This window comes from Perognathus longimembris, chromosome 19 (assembly GCF_023159225.1).
Source record: "Perognathus longimembris pacificus isolate PPM17 chromosome 19, ASM2315922v1, whole genome shotgun sequence".
Lineage (NCBI taxonomy): Eukaryota > Metazoa > Chordata > Mammalia > Rodentia > Heteromyidae > Perognathus > Perognathus longimembris.
The window spans coordinates 776,146-798,709 of NC_063179.1; the positions used below are offsets into that span (position 1 = coordinate 776,146).

The following is a 22,564-nucleotide window of genomic DNA, read 5'->3' on the forward strand; positions in this document are numbered from 1 at the left end:
ACAGTCTTACTAGATAGCCTGGGTTGGCCTTGAACTACCGAACCTCCCGCCTCCTCAGTGCTGAGATCCCACGGACGCACAACCACGCCTAGAGTTGAGTCCTGTTACTCTAATAACACTTCCCCCGCTTACACCCCCGCACTCAGCCAGGCCACGGCACCAAGCACCCAAAGCACAGCCCACTGAAGGGAACCGCTCAGTGCGGGAGGACCCACCCGGCATGCAAGGGGACGTATGCATATACGTGCCCCACGCGAGCACGGCCCAACACGTCTGCATAGGCTCAGATACACGTGTGCGTGCACACATTCGCACACACACAGAGGATGACTTGTAGTCTGCACACATGAAGCTCTGAGGAAACTAACACCTCACGTGTCACTGCAGTGGAGGGACCTCTGTGCACGTGTGCATCTCAGAAGTGGGGCTAGACCAACACCACACTCTGCCGTGACCCCCGCCGCCTCCTGAAGCCAAGTCAGCTTCTCATGGACACCCAGAACTGGGGGTGACCAGGAGGAGCCAGGACACAGCCAAGCCTCCCACTCTGAAGAGACAAGGCCTGGGGGTGGGGTGGGGGGATGTTTACAGGAGAAGGGGCACAGCCCAGAACAGCAGGCATCCTGGCGAAGAGCACTGGGAAGGGCAGGTGCAGGCCCTGGCCGCCGGGAGCCTTGAACACGAGTCAAGTTCCGTGGCACACCCCTACCTGCCGGCCAGGCTTCCACGCAGCCTCCCTCGGGTTTGGTCGGGGTGGAGTCTGGTTTCATGCTCAATGAGGGTTTAGAGAATCTCACAGAAAGGCACAACGAAGAACCCAAAGCCAGCAAGGATGCCACTCAGATGGCTGACGCTAGCATGTGTGTGTCAGGGCTGTGAGGTGCTGGACTAGCCTTGCTGTGTCTGTGGCACTGGGAGCCGCGGGGCCGCTGGCCACTCCCGTCCACGCTTCTGGGAGATCTGCGGGCCAGAGGGAAACTCCTTCCCCAGGTGCCTCTCTCCGCCGCCCATCTTCCTGTGCTCAACGCCCAAGCCTGTGACAAGCCGAGGGGGGACCATAGCTCATCACGGACACGCGGCTCGCTTCGGGCTGAGAGCAGTCCTGACAGGGTGCCGCAGGGAACGGCCTGGCTGGGCACCAGGGCTTTATTCACAAGACCAGGCAGCCACTGCACTTGGCCTGCAGGCCTTTCTGCCAACTTGCCCAATGAACAACTTCACTGCTCAAGACCCCTGAGACTTCTTAGAGCTGTTAGCAGCACCAGAGTCCTGAGTCTGGTTTAGGATGCCAACTGAAAACATTCATCCAAATACCTGATCCCCCGTCTCTCGTATGGCTTCCACTTTGCTCAAGCACAACTGAGGGGGCTGATGGGAAACACGAAGTCTGCAGTCTTTGTTGGGTCCTACACATCCACAGACGGCTGTGGCCTATGTCTGTCCCACGCGTAAGGGCAAGTGTGAGGCACGCCTGGCAGCATTAAGAGGCAATCATCTGGCCTGCCTGTTTTCCCAGCCCTGGGGCCAGGTGGCTGTTAGCCCCGACTGCCTTCCGGTCCGGAACCGGAAAGGCGGTTCTAACTGGCCCCGCCTCCCAGCCTTGGGACCACATGTAGCCAAGATGGCGACTGGTGGTGAATCCTGAGGCGGTCCTGTGGGCTGTGACGTAGACTTAGGCAGCCCCTTAGGGTGGTCCCTCGGCCCTCCACCCTTGACGGACATCCCAGGCAGCCAATCAGCGCCTAGCTAGGTGCGCTACACCCCTCCCCTTCCGGTCGCTCTGGCCCTTACAAGTGTGATTCCTCCCTCAGTAAGCCTGAGACTGCGTGAACTTTCTCCCGGGCCTCTGATTGTCCTCCAGCGAAGGGGGGCTGGGTGTGGGCGGTTCGCCGACTCCTCACCTTTTCTTGGCTTGCCCATTGGGGTGCGCTCCCCGCCTCTCCAGCTGGCCAGGAGAGCGCTGGGGGCGAAGGACCCCGACAGGCAAGGACCAGCTTGGGGCTACCAAGTGAGCGAGGGCCCAGTGTGCAGACAGTACTTGTTAAGAAGGCTGGCTCAAGGTCCAGACTGGGGCCGGTCTGAGCCTGGCTCCTGCCCAAGCTGCCCAGAGTTCCTGCCTTGCCATTCCCAACACTGACACCTGATACACTTTTAAGATGCCCACATTTAATGAACCAACAACACTGCTGCCACGGAGGCATTTCTGCTGGAACTGCCACAGTGAACACCCGGAAGACAGGCCACTTTGCCCCCCCCCCCCCAAGGGCCAGGTGCCTCTGTTGGGCAGGCACCGAGGCAGCAGCCTATCAGTGCAGGAGGGCTGTGGGCTGTTCGTTGGGGCAGAGGAAAGCCAGCAAGGCTGACCCAGGGAGGTGGGACTCCAGACCCCAGCAGGCTCTGCAGCAGCGGCCCTGGAGGGAGAGGCCCACCTGCTCTGGGATCCAGGAACCGTCCCGGTGCGGCCTACACAAAGAACTCTGAGTGTTGAGCTGGGGACAGGACCGGCAGGAGGTGGACATGGGTCCCAACGGACAGGCGGGGAAGGGCGCGGGCCCTTCAGTGAAGAGCTTCCGGGGTGCAGGGGACCGCCAAGGGTGACTTACTTCCGCCACAAGGCCAGGGACTGCTCCGGTTCCTTGTCAGCGGGCCCCAGGGAAGCCACCAGTGCCAAGGGCCACGCCAGCAGCATCATGAAGGCAGCGAACAGGAGCCGGATGGGGAACAGCGTCAGCGTCATGATGGCCACCTGGCGAGACAGGAGCGTGTCATTCTGGGAGTCCCGCTGCCTGGGATGAGCCGAACCAGCCGGCCGGGACCCTGGCGTCCCCACACACACCTGGGCCTCGGCGGACCGATTCACCCTGGGCACGACACGCCCACTCCCTACCCCCGGCCGGCCTGAAGTAAAGCCCCGGAGGGAGGGTCAGGGTGGGAGCGGCACGGCGGAGCTTTCTCCGCACCTGCAGCAGGCACCCAAGACCGGAGCCCTGGTCCTCATGCCTTGCCTCGACTCCCTGCAGTGCCGCTCACGCGGACACAAAACACGAGACTGCGTGACCCTAAGCCGTCGTGTGAGAGGCAGCAAGGGAGCGGGAACAGAGCTTATGAGACCCGGGCCTGGGCTAGAGAGGCGGAGGAGTCGGGAGAGCTTCCCAGCCCAGACAGGCCCAGACAGGCTGGTGCGCGGCCGCCGGGGCCGGGGGAGGGAGGAACCTTAGTCTCTCACCAAGGCAGAGATGGGGCCACAGGACAGGGGCTGTCAGAAAGACCCAGTGGAGAGGCTGGGTCCTGCGGGACGGGACAGGGCTGCCACGCGGATGGGAGATTTTACATTTGCCCTCGGTAGCCGCGGCACGCACCCGTCCACACGCTCTGTGTGGGGGCACACAGGTGTCCTCTCACCTGCCAAGTCCCCTCAGGAGGCCCCTGCTGGGGACCCCCCTGGGGGCCTGCTGGCCTCTCCTCGGGCGGCCCCTGGGTGTGGCCTTCCCACCAGTGAGCCTGGGCTGCGGGTCTCTTGTTTCTAGAGCTACCGTTACAGAGACCACACCTTATCCGGGGTTCACTGGGACATTTACCTCCATGAGACCCCGCCCACCAGAGCTCACCTCCACTCTGCGTTCAGACACAAGACCTTCTCCTTAATCCCCTGCTGTCCACAATGATGCAAAAATTATTACGTGGAAAATCCCAGAAACAAACCATTTGTAGGTTTTAAACTGCGCCTCTCCCCACTATCACACGGGAATTTCATGTCACTGCTTCTGTCCTGACAGGGACCCGTGAGCCCCAAAGACAATCCGCAGCTCCCCGAGGGCTTGCACACCCCGGGGGGAAGGTGAGGAGACACGGCTCAGCTCCCCGAGGGCTTGCCACACCCCGGGGGGAAGGTGAGGAGACACGGCTCAGCTCGCAGAGGGCTTGCACACTCCCGGGGGACACGATGCGTGTGCAGAGTCCCGCAGTCCTAGTGAGCTGGGCCGGCTGTGCCTGGAGGCCGAGGGGCAGCCCTGCTCCACACAGTAAGGTTGTCTTGGGAGGGTGGGTGGGTGGGCGGGCACGGCTTGAGTACCAGGTGCCAGGACCTGTCAAGGGCATGGGTGTGCCCACAGCTACCTGGCCTCTGCCATGGCTGGCACTGGAAAGGGCACGGGTGTGCCCATGACTACCTGGCCTCCGCCATGGCTGGCGCTGACTCGCACCCTGGTTTTCTGCCAGGTGTGGGCCCGTGCGGGGCGCTGGAAGCCCTCCGCCGGCAGGGCAGGGCTGGAAGGGCCCGCGGCTGCTTTCCGCCCCCCCTGACGTGCTCACAGGCTTAGGCCTGCCCACTCGGCTCTGCATCCTCGCTCGCTGCCCCGAGGTTGCTGAATTCTCTGCTGAAGGTCAACTACGGCACACGGCCTCATTAAACGGAGCCTACTAATGCGCCAGAGAGATAATCTGGATTAGGTCTGGAGGTGGACTTCCTGTCTCCGTGGGGTGGGGCTGAGCAGAGACACACAGGGCCTCTGGGGAGGAACTGCAGGCCCAAAGCCCCACTCCCAGCCGGAGAACCCGAGGCTCTTCAGTGAGGCTGAGCCCGCCCGGCCACGAGCAGAGTGAGGAAATACCCCAGCACCTGGTGCTGCGGGAAACAGGAAGTGGCTTACACACAGGAAGGGGCGGGACTTCCGCTCTTACAGAAACCAGGAAAGTGACAGGACCAGCTCTTCCTGAAATCAGGGAAGTAGCCTATAAGCAGGAAGTGACAGGACTTCAGCCCTTCCCGAAAACAGGGAAGTGGCCTGAAAACATGGAAGAGCCCACAGGCCAAGACCAAGTGTCTGGGCCTCCATGGGGCTGGAGCATCAGAGAAAACGCAAGTTCACAAGCATGTGTGCACACTGGCATGGACACACAGCTACAGTCAGACGCCAACCTCTCTGTGGTTCCCGGAGGGTGAAGCTTAGCTTGGCAGTGGAGTCGGGCCGCCTCCCCTTGGAGGACTTAACTCTGGCTCTGGCCCAGACATCAGGCTTCCTGGTGCACATGGCCTACAGATTCCCCGTGAGGCAGGTCCGCAGGGGATGGTGACCCCCCTGACCCCCCCAAGGCAGGTCCACAGGGTCTGGTGACCCCTGTGAGGCAGGTCCGCAGGGGATGGTGACCCCCCCATGAGGCAGGTCCGCAGGGTCTGGTGACCCCCGTGAGGCAGGTCCGCAGGGTCTGGTGACCCCCGTGAGGCAGGTCCCCAGGGTCTGGTGACCCCCTGTGAGGCAGGTCCACATGGTCTGGTGACCCCTGTGAGGCAGGTCTGCAGGGTCTGGTGACCCCCGTGAGGCAGGTCTACAGGGGATGGTGACCCCTGTCAGGCAGGTCCACATGGTCTGGTGACCCCCGTGAGGCAGGTCTGCAGGGTCTGGTGACCCCCCCCGAGGCAGGTCTGCAGGGGCTGGTGACCCCCGTGAGGCAGGTCCACACGGTCTGGTGACCCCCGTGAGGCAGGTCCACAGGGTCTGGTGACCCCCCCCATGAGGCAGGTCCACACGGTCTGGTGACCCCCCCATGAGGCAGGTCTGCAGGGGCTGGCGACCCTCCCTGTGGACCTGTTTTCAGCCATGTAAGACCTGCACTGTGGCTAAAATTTGCCATGGCCGTCACCCAGGTCAGGGTGTAAAAGAATGCAGTTTACATGAGCCCCGTCAGCCACAGGCTGGTAACTGTTAAGGTTGGGGGGGGGGGCTAGCCCAAGGGAAGAGGGGGGAGAGGCGCCCGGGAGGAGTCTGCCCTGCTACAGGGCCTCCTCTAGCCCGGCCAGTGAGGGCAGTGCTGTTTAAAGCCCAGGGCGGTGCAGCGTTGTCCTGGCTGCTGAGTGAACACAGCAGATGCGCCCAGGACCGGAAGAGGCGTGGCTCCTGCTTTGTAAGCGGGCGGGACCGTGTGAGAAGCCACAGTCCCTTCCAGCCACACACTGGAAAGGAGCATGGCAGCTCCGCCAGGGCCCAAGAACTTCATGATGTCTACAACGCGAACGGACACCTGGTACCCGCCCTGAAACCAGCCATGGTACTCAACACCGGCGGCCCCAAAATGCCACTGCAGACCTGCGTGCCAGGGGCCACGCGAGCTGCCACTGCAGACTCAACCCTAGGCAGCTAACAGACAGCCTCTCTACCACCAGGGGGGTGATCTGCAGAAGAGTTGTCAGGACTCCAGAGGGTGTGTGAAAACTCACAGGGAAGTGTGTCAATAAATACCCCTCCTCCACATAGAGAAAATGCCAGCACACACAAGTGTGCGGCCACAGAAGCAAGCTCGCGGCACCCAGACCACAGGTCACACCACTGCTCCAGAGGTTTCCTCGTAGCAGAAGGAGAGGCCCGGTGCTCACGCTCAGGGAGTGTCGTCTACCCATCACCCCAGGTGACAGGTGACGGAGGCTGCCGGGTGAGGAAGAAGCACGGCAAACACAAGGGCTGCCAAGATGTGTGAGACCCCAGAGACCCCACGACGGGGAGCAGGCTGGGTCTTCTGGAGCACACGGAGACCACGGTGCCTGGGGTCCAGGTAGAAGACCCCGGGAGACCACAAAGGTGGGAGAGGCCCGTGAGGCTCCAGGAATCCGGTGTCCCGCAAGCTGTCTGGGGCCCTCGGGTGACTAAGTGCTCTCGCCTGCCCTCGAGGGACCCCCTGGGACATGACTGCACCAGGCGCACACGGGGCTCCCGAGGCCAGTGTGGGCTCTGCTGGGGCAATGCCGGAGACGGGGCCCCCAAGGGCTCTGCCTCCAAGATGCCCATCCTCAGTCACGGGCCTCTCCTGGCTCACACCTCTGCACAGAAGAACCACTCCGGAAGCACCTCCCGGAGTCCTTTCTCAGGAGCCTGGGCAGGCACCCAGTTGGGGCCGGGATGGGGGGACAGTATGCCAAGGGCTTGCTTGGCCCACACCCTCTCCAGGGCAAGCCCATGACAAACGCCCAGGAAGGTGGGGAGGACCCTGGGAACGTCAGGGCGGGCAGGCGGGCTGGCCGGGGGCAGCATGCCAAGCACAGCTAGAGGGAGCTGGGAACGAGAAGGGACAAGGCTGCATGCATGGCAGGCGGCAGCAGCTGAGGGGTCCTGAGAGAAGTGCGGCATTCAGGAAGGTGAACAGGTCTCCACAGATGCCTGTGGCCAAGATAACCTGGCTCCCCAGGGGCCCCAAGGCCAGGCCTGGTTCACGGCCCCTCGAGGGTCCCTGGTCCCACTGCCACCAAGGAAGCCCCTGGCCGCACCTCTTCCCACCCGAAAACATCCAGGTGGCCTTTACAAGCGTGGCCCTCATCTCAGGTCTTTAGATAAGCAAGGCCCCCCCAGGGCTCTCTGGGAAAACAGCTGCTGCCCCTCCTCAGGCTGCTTGAAGGCCTACGGCGTCACGTAGGGCTTGGGTGGTCCCCCTTCTGGCGGTGGCCCCATTCTGTGCTTCCCAGAGCTGAACTCTATCCGTGACCCGGGCTGGCACCACAGTGACCCTGAGCCACCAGCACGGGCCTCTCTCAAACTCGTCTCCTCCACTTCCTCGGGCTCGTGTCTACGTTCCTTGCCTTGCTCTGTCCAGCGGCTCCAAGCACCTGTTCTGGGCGAGACCCCTTTCCCACACACTTGGCGAGCCCCAGGGACTCCCGGCAGGAACAGAAGTCGCTGACGGGCGAGAGGGACCGCGAGGCCACAAGGCCGGCCCAGTGGCTTGTTGGGACCATGGGGGAGAAGCTGCCATCCCAGCACAGCCAGGTCGGGGCATCCGGGTCCTAACCGTGGGCTTCTTTCCAGGACAGTGACCGGAGCGCCAACCCCGAGGGGCTGCCATGGGCCAGAGGCTCCGGAGGAGGTGGCCGGCTGGCTTTCAGGCAGGTGGAGGGGGGGGCTGCCCAGGGCCAGAGCGGGCCTGGGCGGAGCCCCAGGCATGGAGTCCGTGCCCCTTCTCTGGGTGCTCTGCCCCTGGACACACATCCATCTGATATGGCTCCCAGACCCAATGGCTGGGCCACCCAGGAGTGCCGCCAGCGCTACGGCGGGCACTGCCTCCACCACATTCCTAAATGGATCCCTCTGCAGAACTCTCTGGGGTGCTGCCGTCCCCTCGGGGGCCATTCCCCTCAGGTACCACCCCATCTCAAGATACAAATGCCTGCTCCTTGTTTCCTCTTCTACCCTTTCTCATCAACCCCTGTGGGCCTCCTCTCCAAAACCAGGCCCGAGACAGGCCCCTGGCTCTTGGATCTGAGACTGTTTACAAACGGCTGGGGTGGGGGGCGGCAGGGGCTCACCCACAAAGGGCAAGAGTAGCCAGGATGCAGGGCGGCCACTGGGGCCCGAGACAGAGGCCCTGCTGGGGAAGCAAGCCTCACTTCTGGAAGGAAGCGCGCGGTCTACACGGCTGGAGGAGCCGGCGACTTCCGGCACCCGCACGCCTCAGTAGCCACCCCAGGGGCCTGGCCTGCTCGCCTGCAGATGGCCAGTCCCGGAGCCCAGGGTGGTGTGGGCGTCCACCCTGGTGTGCACTAGACACAGACACGGCCCTGCGGCAATGCCCCCGGGGCACCAGGAGGGGGGGAACCGGGCCCAGAGCCCCACACCCTCCATTACCGATAAACACAACGTGAGTTATTTTTGAGAATCCGATTTAGAACAGACTCAATGCCCTCGCACTGGGAGCCGATGACTGACGTTCCACACAGTCAACAGCAGGGCCGGGCAGAAGCGGTGCGTGGCCCCCAGGCGGGGCAGAAAGACACAGAAATTCTCACAGGCACGCTGCTGGAGCCAGGAGGTTCATTCCCTAAAAAGCCGCCAGCCTAGGCCTTCAAACTCTCCCGTCAGCTCCGCGGAAGCAAACAGCAAGGCAGCCAGGTGGCGGCCCGGGCCTGTCCCCATGTGATCAGTCTCTAGTGCCAGGCAGGTGGCTTCTAGTGAGAGCAAATGCCCCCCTCAGGGTCGGCGTGGCCAGTCAGCGAGAGCAAATGCCCCCCTCAGGGTCGGTGTTGCCGGTCAGTGAGGGCAAATGCCCCCCTCAGGGTCGGCGTTGCCGGTCAGTGAGGGCAAATGCCCCCCTCAGGGTCGGCGTGGCCGGTTAGCAAGAGCAAATGCCCCCCTCAGGGTCGGCGTGGCCGGTTAGCGAGAGCAAATGCCCCCCTCAGGGTCCGCGTGGCCGGTCAGCGAGAGCAAATGCCCCCTCAGGGTCGGCATGGCCGGTCAGCGAGGGCAAATGCCCCCTCAGGGTCAGCGTGGCCGGTTAGTGAGGGCAAATGCCCCCCTCAGGGTCCGCGTGGCCGGTCAGTGAGGGCAAATGCCCCCCTCAGGGTCGGCGTGGCCGGTTAGCAAGAGCAAATGCCCCCCTCAGGGTCGGCGTGGCCGGTTAGCGAGAGCAAATGCCCCCCTCAGGGTCCGCGTGGCCGGTCAGCGAGAGCAAATGCCCCCTTCAGGGTCGGTGTGGCAGGTCAGTGAGGGCAAATGCCCCCCTCAGGGTCGGCGTGGCCGGTCAGTGAGGGCAAATGCCCCCCTCAGGGTCAGCGTGGCCGGTTAGTGAGGGCAAATGCCCCCCTCAGGGTCAGCGTGGCCGGTCAGTGAGGGCAAATGCCCCCCTCAGGGTCGGCGTGGCCGGTCAGTGAGGGCAAATGCCCCCCTCAGGGTCGGCGTGGCCTGTCAGTGAGAGCAAATGCCCCCCTCAGGGTCAGCGTGGCCGGTCAGTGAGGGCAAATGCCCCCCTCAGGGTCGGCGTGGCCTGTCAGTGAGGGCAAATGCCCCCCTCAGGGTCCGCGTGGCCGGTCAGCGAGAGCAAATGCCCCCTTCAGGGTCGGCATGGCCGGTTAGCGAGAGCAAATGCCCCCCTCAGGGTCCGCGTGGCCGGTCAGCGAGAGCAAATGCCCCCTTCAGGGTCGGTGTGGCAGGTCAGCGAGAGCAAATGCCCCCCTCAGGGTCGGTGTGGCAGGTCAGTGAGGGCAAATGCCCCCCTCAGGGTCGGCGTGGCCGGTCAGTGAGGGCAAATGCCCCCCTCAGGGTCGGCGTGGCCGGTCAGTGAGAGCAAATGCCCCCCTCAGGGTCGGCGTGGCCGGTCAGTGAGAGCAAATGCCCCCCTCAGGGCGTGGCCGGTCACCACGCCAGGAGCAGAGGGGACCGCTGGCCTCTGGCACCCTAAGCGGCTGTGGCGGGCTGGGCTTGTCACACACAGCTGCTCTGAAACACAGCCGACAGGGGTGAAGACGCAAGTGGGCGCTCAGCCCACCTCTCGGTGCCCCACCTGCCCCGGGCCAACGGCGGGGCAGGGTCACAGCTGACCGGGTTTCACCAGGTGTTATGTCGTGGGGTGTTTGCCCAGGTTTCCCCGGGGTGCGTTACCCCCTCCCTAACGGGCGAACGTGGAGTCTCTGTGGCCTCACCTCCCCGGGGGCAGCTCTGGGGCCTGTGGACTCCCACGGGAGGTAGAGTGGTGCCCAGTGCCACCACAGAACGTTCCCTGGAGCCCGGGCTCGTGCTATCTATAAGCTCTCCCACTCACATCTAAAATTAAATATAGCTTTCCTAACGTGGAGCTATTTCTTCCTTCCAAACCTTCAGCCAGGCCCAACGTCGCCCCTCCCTGGGTGGGCGTCCGCGGCGGTCTGGGCCCCATGCGGAGGTGTGGCCCGCAGATCTCCGCAGGGCGGGGCTCGCTGGCCTGCGGGGGGGGGGGGGGGGGGAGGGGGGGCGAGGAGGGGCTCGGCACTGCCATGTACCAGGCCGCCTGGCGCGTCCTCTGGACAGAGCTCCTCTGGTCTATAGCCCCCCCCCCCCCATGGTGAACACTGACCTACGCCTGGACGGGTGACTTCCACACACGGTCTTCCCGCGCGTCCCAGCAAAGACGACGGGACAGTAGCGGCGGGCCCCGGCTAGGCTGCCGGGCACCTCGATGCCCAGGCACAGCGTGCTGGGCAGCACTGATGCCAGAAGCGCCCAGGCCCTGCACAGATCCCTGGGGACACAGGTGTGGGGCTGGGGGGCTGGGGGCGAGCACTGTGGGCCAGGTGAGGCCAAGGGGGTGAGGGGAGCAAGGTGGCCAGAAGCCCCGCTTCCCTCACTGTGCGAGGTGCGGCCTCCTTGCCGTGGAAAGGAGAGCACCGTCCGTCCGTCCGTCAGCACGGCCCCTCCCCGAGCTGTCCCCACCAGCCGGCGCCGAAGCACGACAGTCAGCGAGCCAGCGGGGACCCCGGCAGCCACGCCGGCTAACCCACCGGGCGCCCACACACTCCGTGCACACCCTGTGGGAGCTGCGGGGCTCGTGCGGTGGAGTGGTGGGGCCACACGCCCGCCGGGCACCTAGAGGAGTGCTCTCTGAGCCCTTGGGAACAAGTCTCACGCAACAGATGGGGCGCTGGGGTGGGGGGACCATGCCCCCCCCACAAGGGCTGTGTGGGTACCTCCCTCAGCCCGACCCCTGACCCTGGCTCACCAGGAAGCCACAGAGCAAAGCCACGAGTCAAGTGGGGCTCAGCCATCAGCAAGGAAGGTATGACACGCGGGTGGGGGGGGGGGGGGACAGAGCTGGGGACTGCCGGCACCCTCCCACCGCGGCTTGGGGACCGGCCGGCGGCAGGACGACACACCAGGGGCTCCGGATAGGCTCACTGCTGGCAGCAGGGCCCTGCGGCGGCAGCCCTCGCCCCGGAGTCAGAAACCACCACGGGGATGGTGGTGCCTCCTCGGCCAGGCGGGCAGAGATGGCGGTGACCCTGCAGAGCCTCGGGAAGAGGGCTGCCCTGGGCCCGGAGGGTTCGCTGGACCACGGGGCGCGGGGCGCGGGGCGCAGGCAGGAGCCCCGTCCACAGCTCAGCGGGCCCGGACCTCCAGGCTTCGAAGCCCTGGCGGGCAGGGCTCGCCGGCTCTCACTCACTCTCCGTCCTAGCTACTGGGGAGGCAGAAGTAGGAAGACTTTCGTTCAGAGACAATCCAGACCAAAAACAAAAACGGGACCCAGGATATCGTGGTTTTCGGCTGTCCCCTCAGGCAGAACCACGAGGCCCCCTGGGGAAAATAACGCCAAGAAGACCGGGGCCCAGGGCTCAAGTGGGAGAGCAGTGCCGCTCGGGGCGCCCCCTGGTGGCTCTTCCGTAACCCTGCGTCCTGTAAACGCCGCTTGTGGCTTGGGGCTGTCCCGTCTGAAGTCACGCTGCCCCGACAGAACGTCTATAAGGACGGCCGAGTTTCCGCAGAGACTGAAGCCAACGAGCGGGTGGTGGAGAGCTAGTGGCAGGGTCTCGCACGCGGTGGTGAGGACGCCGACTAGGAAGCGGGCACAGATGCTCACGTCCAGGCCCGGCCCCTGCTTTGGGACCCGGCACCCGCTGGCTCCGGTCAGGCCCCCTCCCGCTTCGCGTTCAGCTCTACATAATCTCTCCTGGTTCCAGGACTCCTGCCTGAGGGCCAGAGCGCAAACGTGAAGTTCCAAAACACACCACACCACACCACAGCTGGGCACAGGCGTGAACACCACTCTGTGTCACCCAACAACTTAGGGGACGCAGGGCAGGGAGGGCAGAAAACCTTGCCAAGTGTAAGCGTGGGACGAGCCCTGGGAATACGGCTCAGGTTCCAAAGAAGGACTTGGCCCGAATCTCTCTCCAGGGCAGCAGGGCCTGGGCTGCAACGGAGCTACCTCCCGGGGCACGCGAGCCCAGGGGCAGGCCTCTGGCAAGGAGGCCTTGGAAAGGAGCTTTCCGCGCACCCGTCCCCTGTGCAGTCCAGCCCAGGAGGCTGGCGGCACGGGTGGAGCTCAGACAGAAGCCTCGCTGCCAGGTGCCACCTGGCTGGCTGTGCCACGGGGCTAGCCCCAACTGCAAATACCCAGGAGACCCTGGCTTTGTCCAGAGGCACAGCCCGGTCCGAGAGGACGAGATGGGAACGCAGCCACAAAGATGAGCAGAAAGGCCCTGTCCTCCCACCAGGGCTAAAATGCCACAAGCACCACCCTCACGCAGACCATCCACACTGCCGGTGCTCTCCCCGAACGAGAAGTACAAACGCCGGCTGGCAGCAGAGGCCCTGCTCCTCCAGGACGCTCCCGGGCCTCCAGCTCCGTCCGGGACACGGCGAGGCCCCAGAGCAGGGCCAGCCGGGGCGGCTGGTCCTGGGCCCAGCTCGGTGGGGATGGTCCCCCGGGGAGTGTCTGGTGGCCCAGCTGAGGACAGAGGCTGGGACCAGATGGGTGGCGACGTGGCATCTCCAGGAGCTGGTCTGCTGAGAAAGAATCCTGGAATCCGAGCCGTGCGGCATTTTCCCCTGCTTCCACTAAGAGCCAGCAGGAACACTGCTTGAGACTGGATCAACTCAAATCTATGGCCCCCTAAGGGCTTAAGGTATTTAAAACTGGTTATTTTCTTCAAGCCTGTATGTCAAGTAACTTCCTAGGGAAAATAAACTGCTCCTCAAGTGCTAAACTGCTACATGACTTTTTTTTTTTCCTGGTGCTAGGACTCGAACTCAGGGCCTTGTGCTTGTGAGGCTTGAGCCGCATTTCCAGCACTGCTATTTGCTGGCTATTTCAGAAATGAAGTCTAGGGAACTTTTCTGCATGGGCTGACCTTGAATCTCCAGATCTCAGCCTCAGGAGTAGCTAGAATGACAGGTGTGAGCCACTGGTTCCTAGCCTGTCTTGCGACTTCAGGAGTAAAATACAAACAAAAAAGCACTGTCCCAGGCCCCCCTGCCCCAACCCCTGCAGCACACCCGAGGTCGAGCTGTGGTTCTGGTGCATGCCCTGACTGCACCTCAGATGCCACCCACAAGCCCACGGGGCCAAGGTGGTGGGGAGAACGAGTGCCAGGCGAGCACATGTGGGATCCCCCAGGCCACATGGGGCCACGTGAGGTCACCCAGGCCCCACATGGAGGTCACCCAGGCCCCACATGGAGGTCACCCAGGCCCCACATGGAGGTCACCCAGGCCCCCATGAAGGTCGTGTAGGTCACGTGAGGTCACCCAGGCCCACATGGAGGCCACGTGGGCCACGTGGGGTCACCCAGGCCCCACATGGAGGTCACCCAGGCCCCACATGGAGGTCACCCTGGCCCACACAGGTAACATCCTGAGACGTGGAAACAATGCAGGAATGACATGGCTGGCTTTATTGTGGTAGAGGGAAGCAGCAAGGACACTAACTCCTAACTCCTGTGCAGGAGGGGAGGGGAGGATCCCGCGTGGGGGAGCAGAGAGCAGGCACCAGGAAGAGCCTGAGCGCCCCCTGCGGGAGAGCGTCGTGTGCAGGAGAGAGGGCAGGAGAAGAACCCTGCGTGCCCAGTGCAGGAGCCTGGGCAGGAGGAGCATCCCCAGGGCCCTCGCAGGCCACGCAGGATGTGACCCTGCCGTCCAGGTACAGTGGCCATCTGACGTGGTGTCCACAGTCAGAGATGCCATGGACACAGGTGGGAAAAACAGGGACACAGACCTATGGGCTTGCGTGTTAACCGGACTCAGCCTCCACTCAGTACAGCTCATCCCCTGGACTCTCAGCCTCCACTCAGTACAGCTCATCCCCTGGACTCTCAGCCTCCACTCAGAGCTCAGATCATCCCCTGGACTCTCAGCCTCCACTCAGAGCTCAGCTCATCCCCTGGACTCTCAGCCTCCACTCAGCACAGCTCATCCCCTGGACTCTCAGCCTCCACTCAGAGCTCAGCTCATCCCCTGGACTCTCAGCCTCCACTCAGAGCTCAGCTCATCCCCTGGACTCTCAGCCTCCACTCAGAGCTCAGCTCATCCCCTGGACTCTCAGCCTCCACTCAGTACAGCTCATCCCCTGGACTCTCAGCCTCCACTCAGCACAGCTCATCCCCTGGACTCTCAGCCTCCACTCAGTACAGCTCATCCCCTGGACTCTCAGCCTCCACTCAGTACAGCTCATCCCCTGGACTCTCAGCCTCCACTCAGAGCTCAGCTCATCCCCTGGACTCTCAGCCTCCACTCAGAGCTCAGCTCATCCCTGGACTCTCAGCCTCCACTCAGAGCTCAGATCATCCCCTGGACTCTCAGCCTCCACTCAGCACAGCTCATCCCCTGGACTCTCAGCCTCCACTCAGAGCTCAGCTCATCCCCTGGACTCTCAGCCTCCACTCAGAGCTCAGCTCATCCCTGGACTCTCAGCCTCCACTCAGAGCTCAGATCATCCCCTGGACTCTCAGCCTCCACTCAGCACAGCTCATCCCCTGGACTCTCAGCCTCCACTCAGAGCTCAGCTCATCCCTGGACTCTCAGCCTCCACTCAGAGCTCAGCTCATCCCCTGGACTCTCAGCCTCCACTCAGTACAGCTCATCCCCTGGACTCTCAGCCTCCACTCAGTACAGCTCATCCCCTGGACTCTCAGCCTCCACTCAGTACAGCTCATGCCCTGGACTCTCAGCCTCCACTCAGAGCTCAGCTCATCCCCTGGACTCTCAGCCTCCACTCAGCACAGCTCATCCCCTGGACTCTCAGCCTCCACTCAGTACAGCTCATCCCCTGGACTCTCAGCCTCCACTCAGTACAGCTCATGCCCTGGACTCTCAGCCTCCACTCAGAGCTCAGATCATCCCCTGGACTCTCAGCCTCCACTCAGTACAGCTCATCCCCTGGACTCTCAGCCTCCACTCAGCACAGCTCATCCCCTGGACTCTCAGCCTCCACTCAGAGCTCAGATCATCCCCTGGACTCTCAGCCTCCACTCAGAGCTCAGCTCATCCCCTGGACTCTCAGCCTCCACTCAGAGCTCAGCTCATCCCCTGGACTCTCAGCCTCCACTCAGAGCTCAGCTCATCCCCTGGACTCTCAGCCTCCACTCAGAGCTCAGCTCATCCCCTGGACTCTCAGCCTCCACTCAGTACAGCTCATCCCCTGGACTCTCAGCCTCCACTCAGCACAGCTCATCCCCTGGACTCTCAGCCTCCACTCAGTACAGCTCATCCCCTGGACTCTCAGCCTCCACTCAGTACAGCTCATCCCCTGGACTCTCAGCCTCCACTCAGAGCTCAGCTCATCCCCTGGACTCTCAGCCTCCACTCAGAGCTCAGCTCATCCCTGGACTCTCAGCCTCCACTCAGAGCTCAGATCATCCCCTGGACTCTCAGCCTCCACTCAGCACAGCTCATCCCCTGGACTCTCAGCCTCCACTCAGAGCTCAGCTCATCCCCTGGACTCTCAGCCTCCACTCAGAGCTCAGCTCATCCCTGGACTCTCAGCCTCCACTCAGAGCTCAGATCATCCCCTGGACTCTCAGCCTCCACTCAGCACAGCTCATCCCCTGGACTCTCAGCCTCCACTCAGAGCTCAGCTCATCCCCTGGACTCTCAGCCTCCACTCAGCACAGCTCATCCCCTGGACTCTCAGCCTCCACTCAGTACAGCTCATCCCCTGGACTCTCAGCCTCCACTCAGTACAGCTCATCCCCTGGACTCTCAGCCTCCACTCAGAGCTCAGATCATCCCCTGGACTCTCAGCCTCCACTCAGAGCTCAGCTCATCCCCTGGACTCTCAGCCTCCACTCAGAGCTCAGCTCATCCCCTGGACTCTCAGCCTCCACTCAGTACAGCTCATCCCCTGGACTCTCAGCCTCCACTCAGCACAGCTCATCCCTGGACTCTCAGCCTCCACTCAGTACAGCTCATCCCCTGGACTCTCAGCCTCCACTCAGTACAGCTCATCCCCTGGACTCTCAGCCTCCACTCAGTACAGCTCATCCCCTGGACTCTCAGCCTCCACTCAGCACAGCTCATCCCCTGGACTCTCAGCCTCCACTCAGAGCTCAGCTCATCCCCTGGACTCTCAGCCTCCACTCAGCACAGCTCATCCCCTGGACTCTCAGCCTCCACTCAGAGCTCAGCTCATCCCCTGGACTCTCAGCCTCCACTCAGAGCTCAGCTCATCCCCTGGACTCTCAGCCTCCACTCAGAGCTCAGCTCATCCCCTGGACTCTCAGCCTCCACTCAGAGCTCAGCTCATCCCTGGACTCTCAGCCTCCACTCAGAGCTCAGCTCATCCCCTGGACTCTCAGCCTCCACTCAGAGCTCAGCTCATCCCCTGGACTCTCAGCCTCCACTCAGAGCTCAGCTCATCCCCTGGACTCTCAGCCTCCACTCAGAGCTCAGCTCATCCCTGGACTCTCAGCCTCCACTCAGAGCTCAGCTCATCCCCTGGACTCTCAGCCTCCACTCAGTACAGCTCATGCCCTGGACTCTCAGCCTCCACTCAGTACAGCTCATCCCCTGGACTCTCAGCCTCCACTCAGAGCTCAGCTCATCCCTGGACTCTCAGCCTCCACTCAGAGCTCAGCTCATCCCCTGGACTCTCAGCCTCCACTCAGAGCTCAGCTCATCCCTGGACTCTCAGCCTCCACTCAGAGCTCAGCTCATGCCCTGGACTCTCAGCCTCCACTCAGTACAGCTCATCCCCTGGACTCTCAGCCTCCACTCAGAGCTCAGCTCATCCCCTGGACTCTCAGCCTCCACTCAGTACAGCTCATCCCCTGGACTCTCAGCCTCCACTCAGAGCTCAGCTCATCCCCTGGACTCTCAGCCTCCACTCAGTACAGCTCATCCCCTGGACTCTCAGCCTCCACTCAGAGCTCAGCTCATCCCCTGGACTCTCAGCCTCCACTCAGCACAGCTCATCCCCTGGACTCTCAGCCTCCACTCAGTACAGCTCATCCCCTGGACTCTCAGCCTCCACTCAGTACAGCTCCACAGCCTCCGTATACCACCCACTTGGGACACAAGTCCCACAGGCCAAGAGACAGGCCACTGCCCTCCTGGGAAAGGCCACGGTGGGGTCATCAGACTGGCTGGGTATCTGACAGAGAGAAAAGACAGTCTGGTTTGACCCAACGGGCTCGAACTGGGAAGCACTGTAAAAAACCTCAGCTGAGGCTGAAATAAAGTACAAGACATCAGGTGGAGGCTCCTATCCAGGGCTTATTAACACCTGGGCAAGAGCTGAGAAAACCTAGCATGCACCTGCTGAGTTCAGGACCTGGGCCCCGGTCACTGGGTGGAGCCCATGGTCCCACAGAAGATGGGGGACTCCAAGGCAGATACAGCAAGCTGGAGGCCAGCCCGGGGCGAAGGCAGGAATCGCACCTGAGTCAGCATGTAACTACCATCCCATTTGCCTGGGCCAGAGGAGATGGGGAGGAGCACGGCTCCCCAATGCCGGCTCCCGTCAGCATTCTGGAAGGTGCTGCCCTAGTTGGACCGGTGCTTGAGATTGAGGACCTTAGTCCACCCATGGGACAAACCAGAGGACCAACCACAGAGGAGGGTCTCGGGGCTCAGAATACAGGGACACAGCTCAAACGAATACTAAAGCTGCTCTTGCCCCCAATACACTAACACAAGCACACTGGAACAGCTGATTTTAAAAATGTCAGTTTAGCAAGGTGACATACACCTGCAGTCACAGCTAAATGTGAGAGCAGGCAGGGAGAGAAAGATGGTTTGGGACTAGCCCAGGAAGAAGTTACTGAGAGCCTCGTCTCAACCAACAGGCTGGGTATGGTAGTACGGCCTGTGGGGGGCACAGGAAGGCCAGCCCTGAGCAAAGATGTGAGACTCCATCCAAAAATGAACAAACGCAAAAAGGGGGCTTGAAGATGTGGCTCAAGTGGTAGAACACCCATCAAGCACTCAGTCCTAAGCGAAACCTCAGTGCCCCCAAAGTCATGAAGCTTTAGACTTGCTTGCTTGGTCCAGTGCCACCAAATCACAGTTAGTTTAGACTTGCTCTGTGCTTTAATTACTGCAGCAAATGGTGCTTTGCCATCAACTGTCAAATAAAACCACTACATTACTCAGCAGAGGGCCAAACGGTCCTTGACAGACTCGACTTCCCCTTTGTCTGTCCAGCTAGCTGCACGGGCGTGCCTTCACACCCTGGGAAGCTTGGAGAGAGGCTTCACGAGAGGTGGAGACGAGTCCCCCAGGCCGGCCACAGCCACACTGAGCCTCCGCTGCCCAGGAGATGGGGCAGGGTGGGACAGCAGCCCGCCCCCGCGACCCCGTGCCGACCGCCCCACCCCCTCCCCAGAGCATGGGGCCCAGAGGCCAGGGCACTGCAGAAATGGCCGGGAGGCCCCACCTGTGCCAACAGAGGCAGGCCCTCAGATGCCAGGCTGTCAGGTGGTATGAGGGCCCAGGGTCTGCTCCAGGCCTCCCGAGAGCCCCACAGCCCACTCTACTCTCCTAGGAAGCTTCCACCGGAGCCCAGCTGCCCCGTGGCCCCCCAGGCCTGCCGCCCATGGCCCCTCCAGACTCTGGCTCTGGGCAGGGCTCGGTCCTGCTTCTCCCTGCCCACTCCTGCAGCACACAGGGAACAGAAGGGCCAGGCAAACAGCTGGTCCATCTCGTGGACAGCAGGCACAGGCTAGCCAGGACGACACTGCTGCCACAAGTGTGTGAACCGGAGGCCGTGGGCAAACACCAGCCACCAGCGAGTGACTGGGAAGCACAGGGCTCCAGAATCACCGCGTTCAACTGGAAGGCAGGGAGCAGTGAGGGGCCAGTTCTGCTTTATCTCAACTCCAACAAGGTCCCTGCTCTGCAAACTCCATGCAGGGCTCTGGGGAGGGAGGAAGGGAGGGAGCGAGCAGTCTTGGATTAGCCTCTGAAGGCAGACTGTGTGGTGGGGGTCATGGCCTCCTTTGAGCCCCAGAGTCTGATGGAGGATGGGCCTCCAGAGGAAGTGAACTCGGAGCTGGTGAGACTTCAGGGCTGGAGGGAAGTTCTCCAGCAGGGCCCACGGGAGTTCTGGAAAGCCCCAGGGACAGACAAGGACATGACTCTGAGTGACACAGAAGTGTGACTAAAGAACTTTAGCTGGAAGCCCCAAGACCCAGCACCACACCCCCACACCCCCACCCGGTACTGAGCTTCACGGGAGCCCAGCACCACACCCCCCTGGTGCTGAGCTTTACGACAGGCCAGCAGGTTTTGCAGACCATAGTGGATTCTCCTTTCAGATCTCAATGTGTTGCCTGTCATCCACACAGATGCTTAAGCGCCTCACTAAAGCTGTAGTGAATGACAGATGGGCTGCCGGGGCCGAGGTGGCCTGCATGGCCTTAATCCCAAACAGAGCAGCGCCTCCCAGGCAGAGCATGTGCTCAGCTGGTCTCGACCCACTGGGAGCCCAGAGGGCTGAAGTTCTGAGTAGCCTTCCAGCTTCCGTCTTAACAAGTCCCTTTCCTCTTTTCTTTGGGGCTTTCGTTTCATGAAAGGCAGACAGTTCACTCTGGGGAAACTTAAGGCCTTGCAGAGGAGAGAGCCCTGCACGGCAATGCTCAGGCCACGCGTCCGGTACACCAGGGAGGCACTCGGTGCATTTACAAGCAACCTCCCGCCTCACAGGCTACACACATATCTACGCGGAGACAACGCTGACACACGTACGCACGTGGCCTTCAGACAGAGGGACTGCTGGAATACAGCACAGACACAACAGCTCTGTTTTCTAGAAGCCAAAGTGTCCTGCCCGCCTGTTTAATCACCACATGCTGTTGTCACACCTGAAACAGGATGCTGGCTATGAGGGACTCCAGAAGAGCCAGGTGGTGAAGAACGGCCCTCAGAGGGCCAGGGTCTGGAGTGTCCCTACCTGCCAGGCCATGGTGGGGCGGGGACCTGGGGGCCCGGGCCATACCAGACTGGGGTGGATCCTGCTGACCCTGCCTTGGCCCCCACATTCACTTCAGGGGCGGGATAACCAGGAAGGGAGGGGTCGGGATTGGAGGGAGGTGGATCTAGACCAGGATGGGAGGGAGGCAGGGTAACTCCGGCAGAGACTGGGGGGGGGGGGGGTCCAATCTTCTGCACCCCAGTGGGAGGGAGAAGCTAGCATCCAAAGAGGGCAGGGGCTGGAAGCACACGCCTGAGGTGAGCCAGGGCAGGAGGGGGCAGCACGGCAAGGTAGGTGGGAGCATGATCTGAGAGTAGAGTCCTCTAAGCTCCAGGAAGGCTCCCTCCCAGGGAAGGAGGGAGGGTAGAGGGAGGGGGGCTGCGGGGCCAGGGAGAGATGAACCGGAGAGGGCTGGGGGCTGGAGAGTCGGTGGGGGGTGAAGAAGCACAGGGGTGAACGGCTGGACGGGTCCCAAGCAGGTAAGCACGCGAGTGGGGAGCACACTTCTGCCTGGCACCAGCCACACGCAGAGAAAAGGGACGTCCCGGCGGGGCACCCTAGCTCGAGACCCTTCCTGTCCTCGACCTTCCGCTCGCCATTCCTTCCCGTAGCCCACGGCCCCATCGCGGGCGGTAACGAGAAGCAGGTGTGCTGGGAAAGCGACTTCCAGAAGTCTTCCCCGCAAAGTTCTGCCGGATGAACCGCACATTACACACGCGGCCCGGCCCCCTGCCTCTCGGCCGGCAGACCCCGGGAGTTCCGAAGCTAAGCTAGCGGGGGAGGGGGGGGCGGGCTGCGGACTCAGAGGCCCGGCCCGAGGGGGCCGCGCGGGGCGGGCGGGGCGGCGGGCCAGCCGGGCCGAGCGCGAAGGGCCGGCGCCGCACCGGGCAGGGATCCCCGGCGACGGGGGCCGAGGCCCGGCCCGCCCCGCGCCCCGCGCCCCGCGCCCCGCGCCCCGCGCCCCGCGCCCCGCGCCCCGCGCCCCGCGCCCCGCGCCCCGCGCCCCGCGCCCCGCGCCCCGCGCCCCGCGCCCCGCGCCCCGCGCCCCGCGCCCCGCGCCCCGCGCCCCGCGCCCCGCGCCCCGCGCCCCGCGCGGGAACCAGCGCGCGAAGTTGGTCGGGCCCCGTGTGGAAATCCTCCGCCCCTCGCCCCGGGCCCACCCGCCCGTCCGCCCGCCCGCCAGCCCGGGCACCGACTCCGGACGCGCGCCCGCGCTCGCGTCCTCCCGGGCCGCGGGGCGAGCGGGGCGAGCGGGGCCGGCGCGGCCGGGCCGGGCCGGGGGGTCGGGCGCGGGGCGCGGGGCGCGGGGCGGGCCCGGCCGCCGGGGCGCCGAGAACCCACCTGGGCCTTCTGCAGGGCGCTCAGCCGCAGCTCGTGCACGAAGGGGTTCCGCCCCGGGGGCGCCAGGCGCGGCGCGGCGTCCGCCCGAGCGCCGGGGGCGGGCGCGGCCCGCAGCGCGCGGCCCCGCAGCCTCATGGCCGCCCGCCGGCCCGCCCGCCGGCCCGCCCGAGGGAGCCGGACGCCGAGCGTGGCGGAGCCGCGAGGAGAGGAGCGGGCCGAGGATGCGCCGAGGGCCGAGGATGCGCGGCGGCGGCGGCGGCGGGCGGGCGGGCGGCGCAGGCGCGGGAGGGGCGCCGTGACGTGGGCGGGGGGCGGGGCCGGGCGCGGCGGGGCGGGGCCGCGGGCGGGGGCGGGGCTCCGAGGCGGCCCCGCCCCCCGCGCTTGCGCGCCGGCTCCGGGCGCTCCGGCTCCGCGGCCGCCGCGTGGCCCCTCTCCCCGCGCCCGGGCCCCCGCGCGCACGGCCGCGGGCCCGGGGGGCGGCGCCCTGGCCGGGGCGGGAGCCGCGGAGGGAGGGCGCTTCCCCGGACGCACGCGGGAGCGCGGACCCGGCCCCCCGGCCCCCCGGTCCCCGCGGGCGGCGGGCCGTGGGAAC

The 22,564-nt window shown here is 63.8% G+C and overlaps 1 protein-coding gene across 1 annotated transcript in view; it reads right to left on the reverse strand.

The window, feature by feature from the left end:
• Lpcat1 (lysophosphatidylcholine acyltransferase 1) overlaps nucleotides 1–22,186 on the reverse strand; it is a 44,914-nt gene extending 22,728 nt beyond the window's left edge. The window contains exons 1-2 of the mRNA XM_048368390.1: nucleotides 21,973–22,186; nucleotides 2,604–2,746 (exon numbers count right to left, since the gene is read on the reverse strand). Coding sequence (XP_048224347.1) covers nucleotides 2,604–2,746; nucleotides 21,973–22,107 — 278 coding nt within the window. The 5' untranslated portion in view covers nucleotides 22,108–22,186. The remainder of the gene's footprint in view (nucleotides 1–2,603; nucleotides 2,747–21,972) is intronic.
• Between the last annotated feature and the right edge of the window lie 378 nt (nucleotides 22,187–22,564).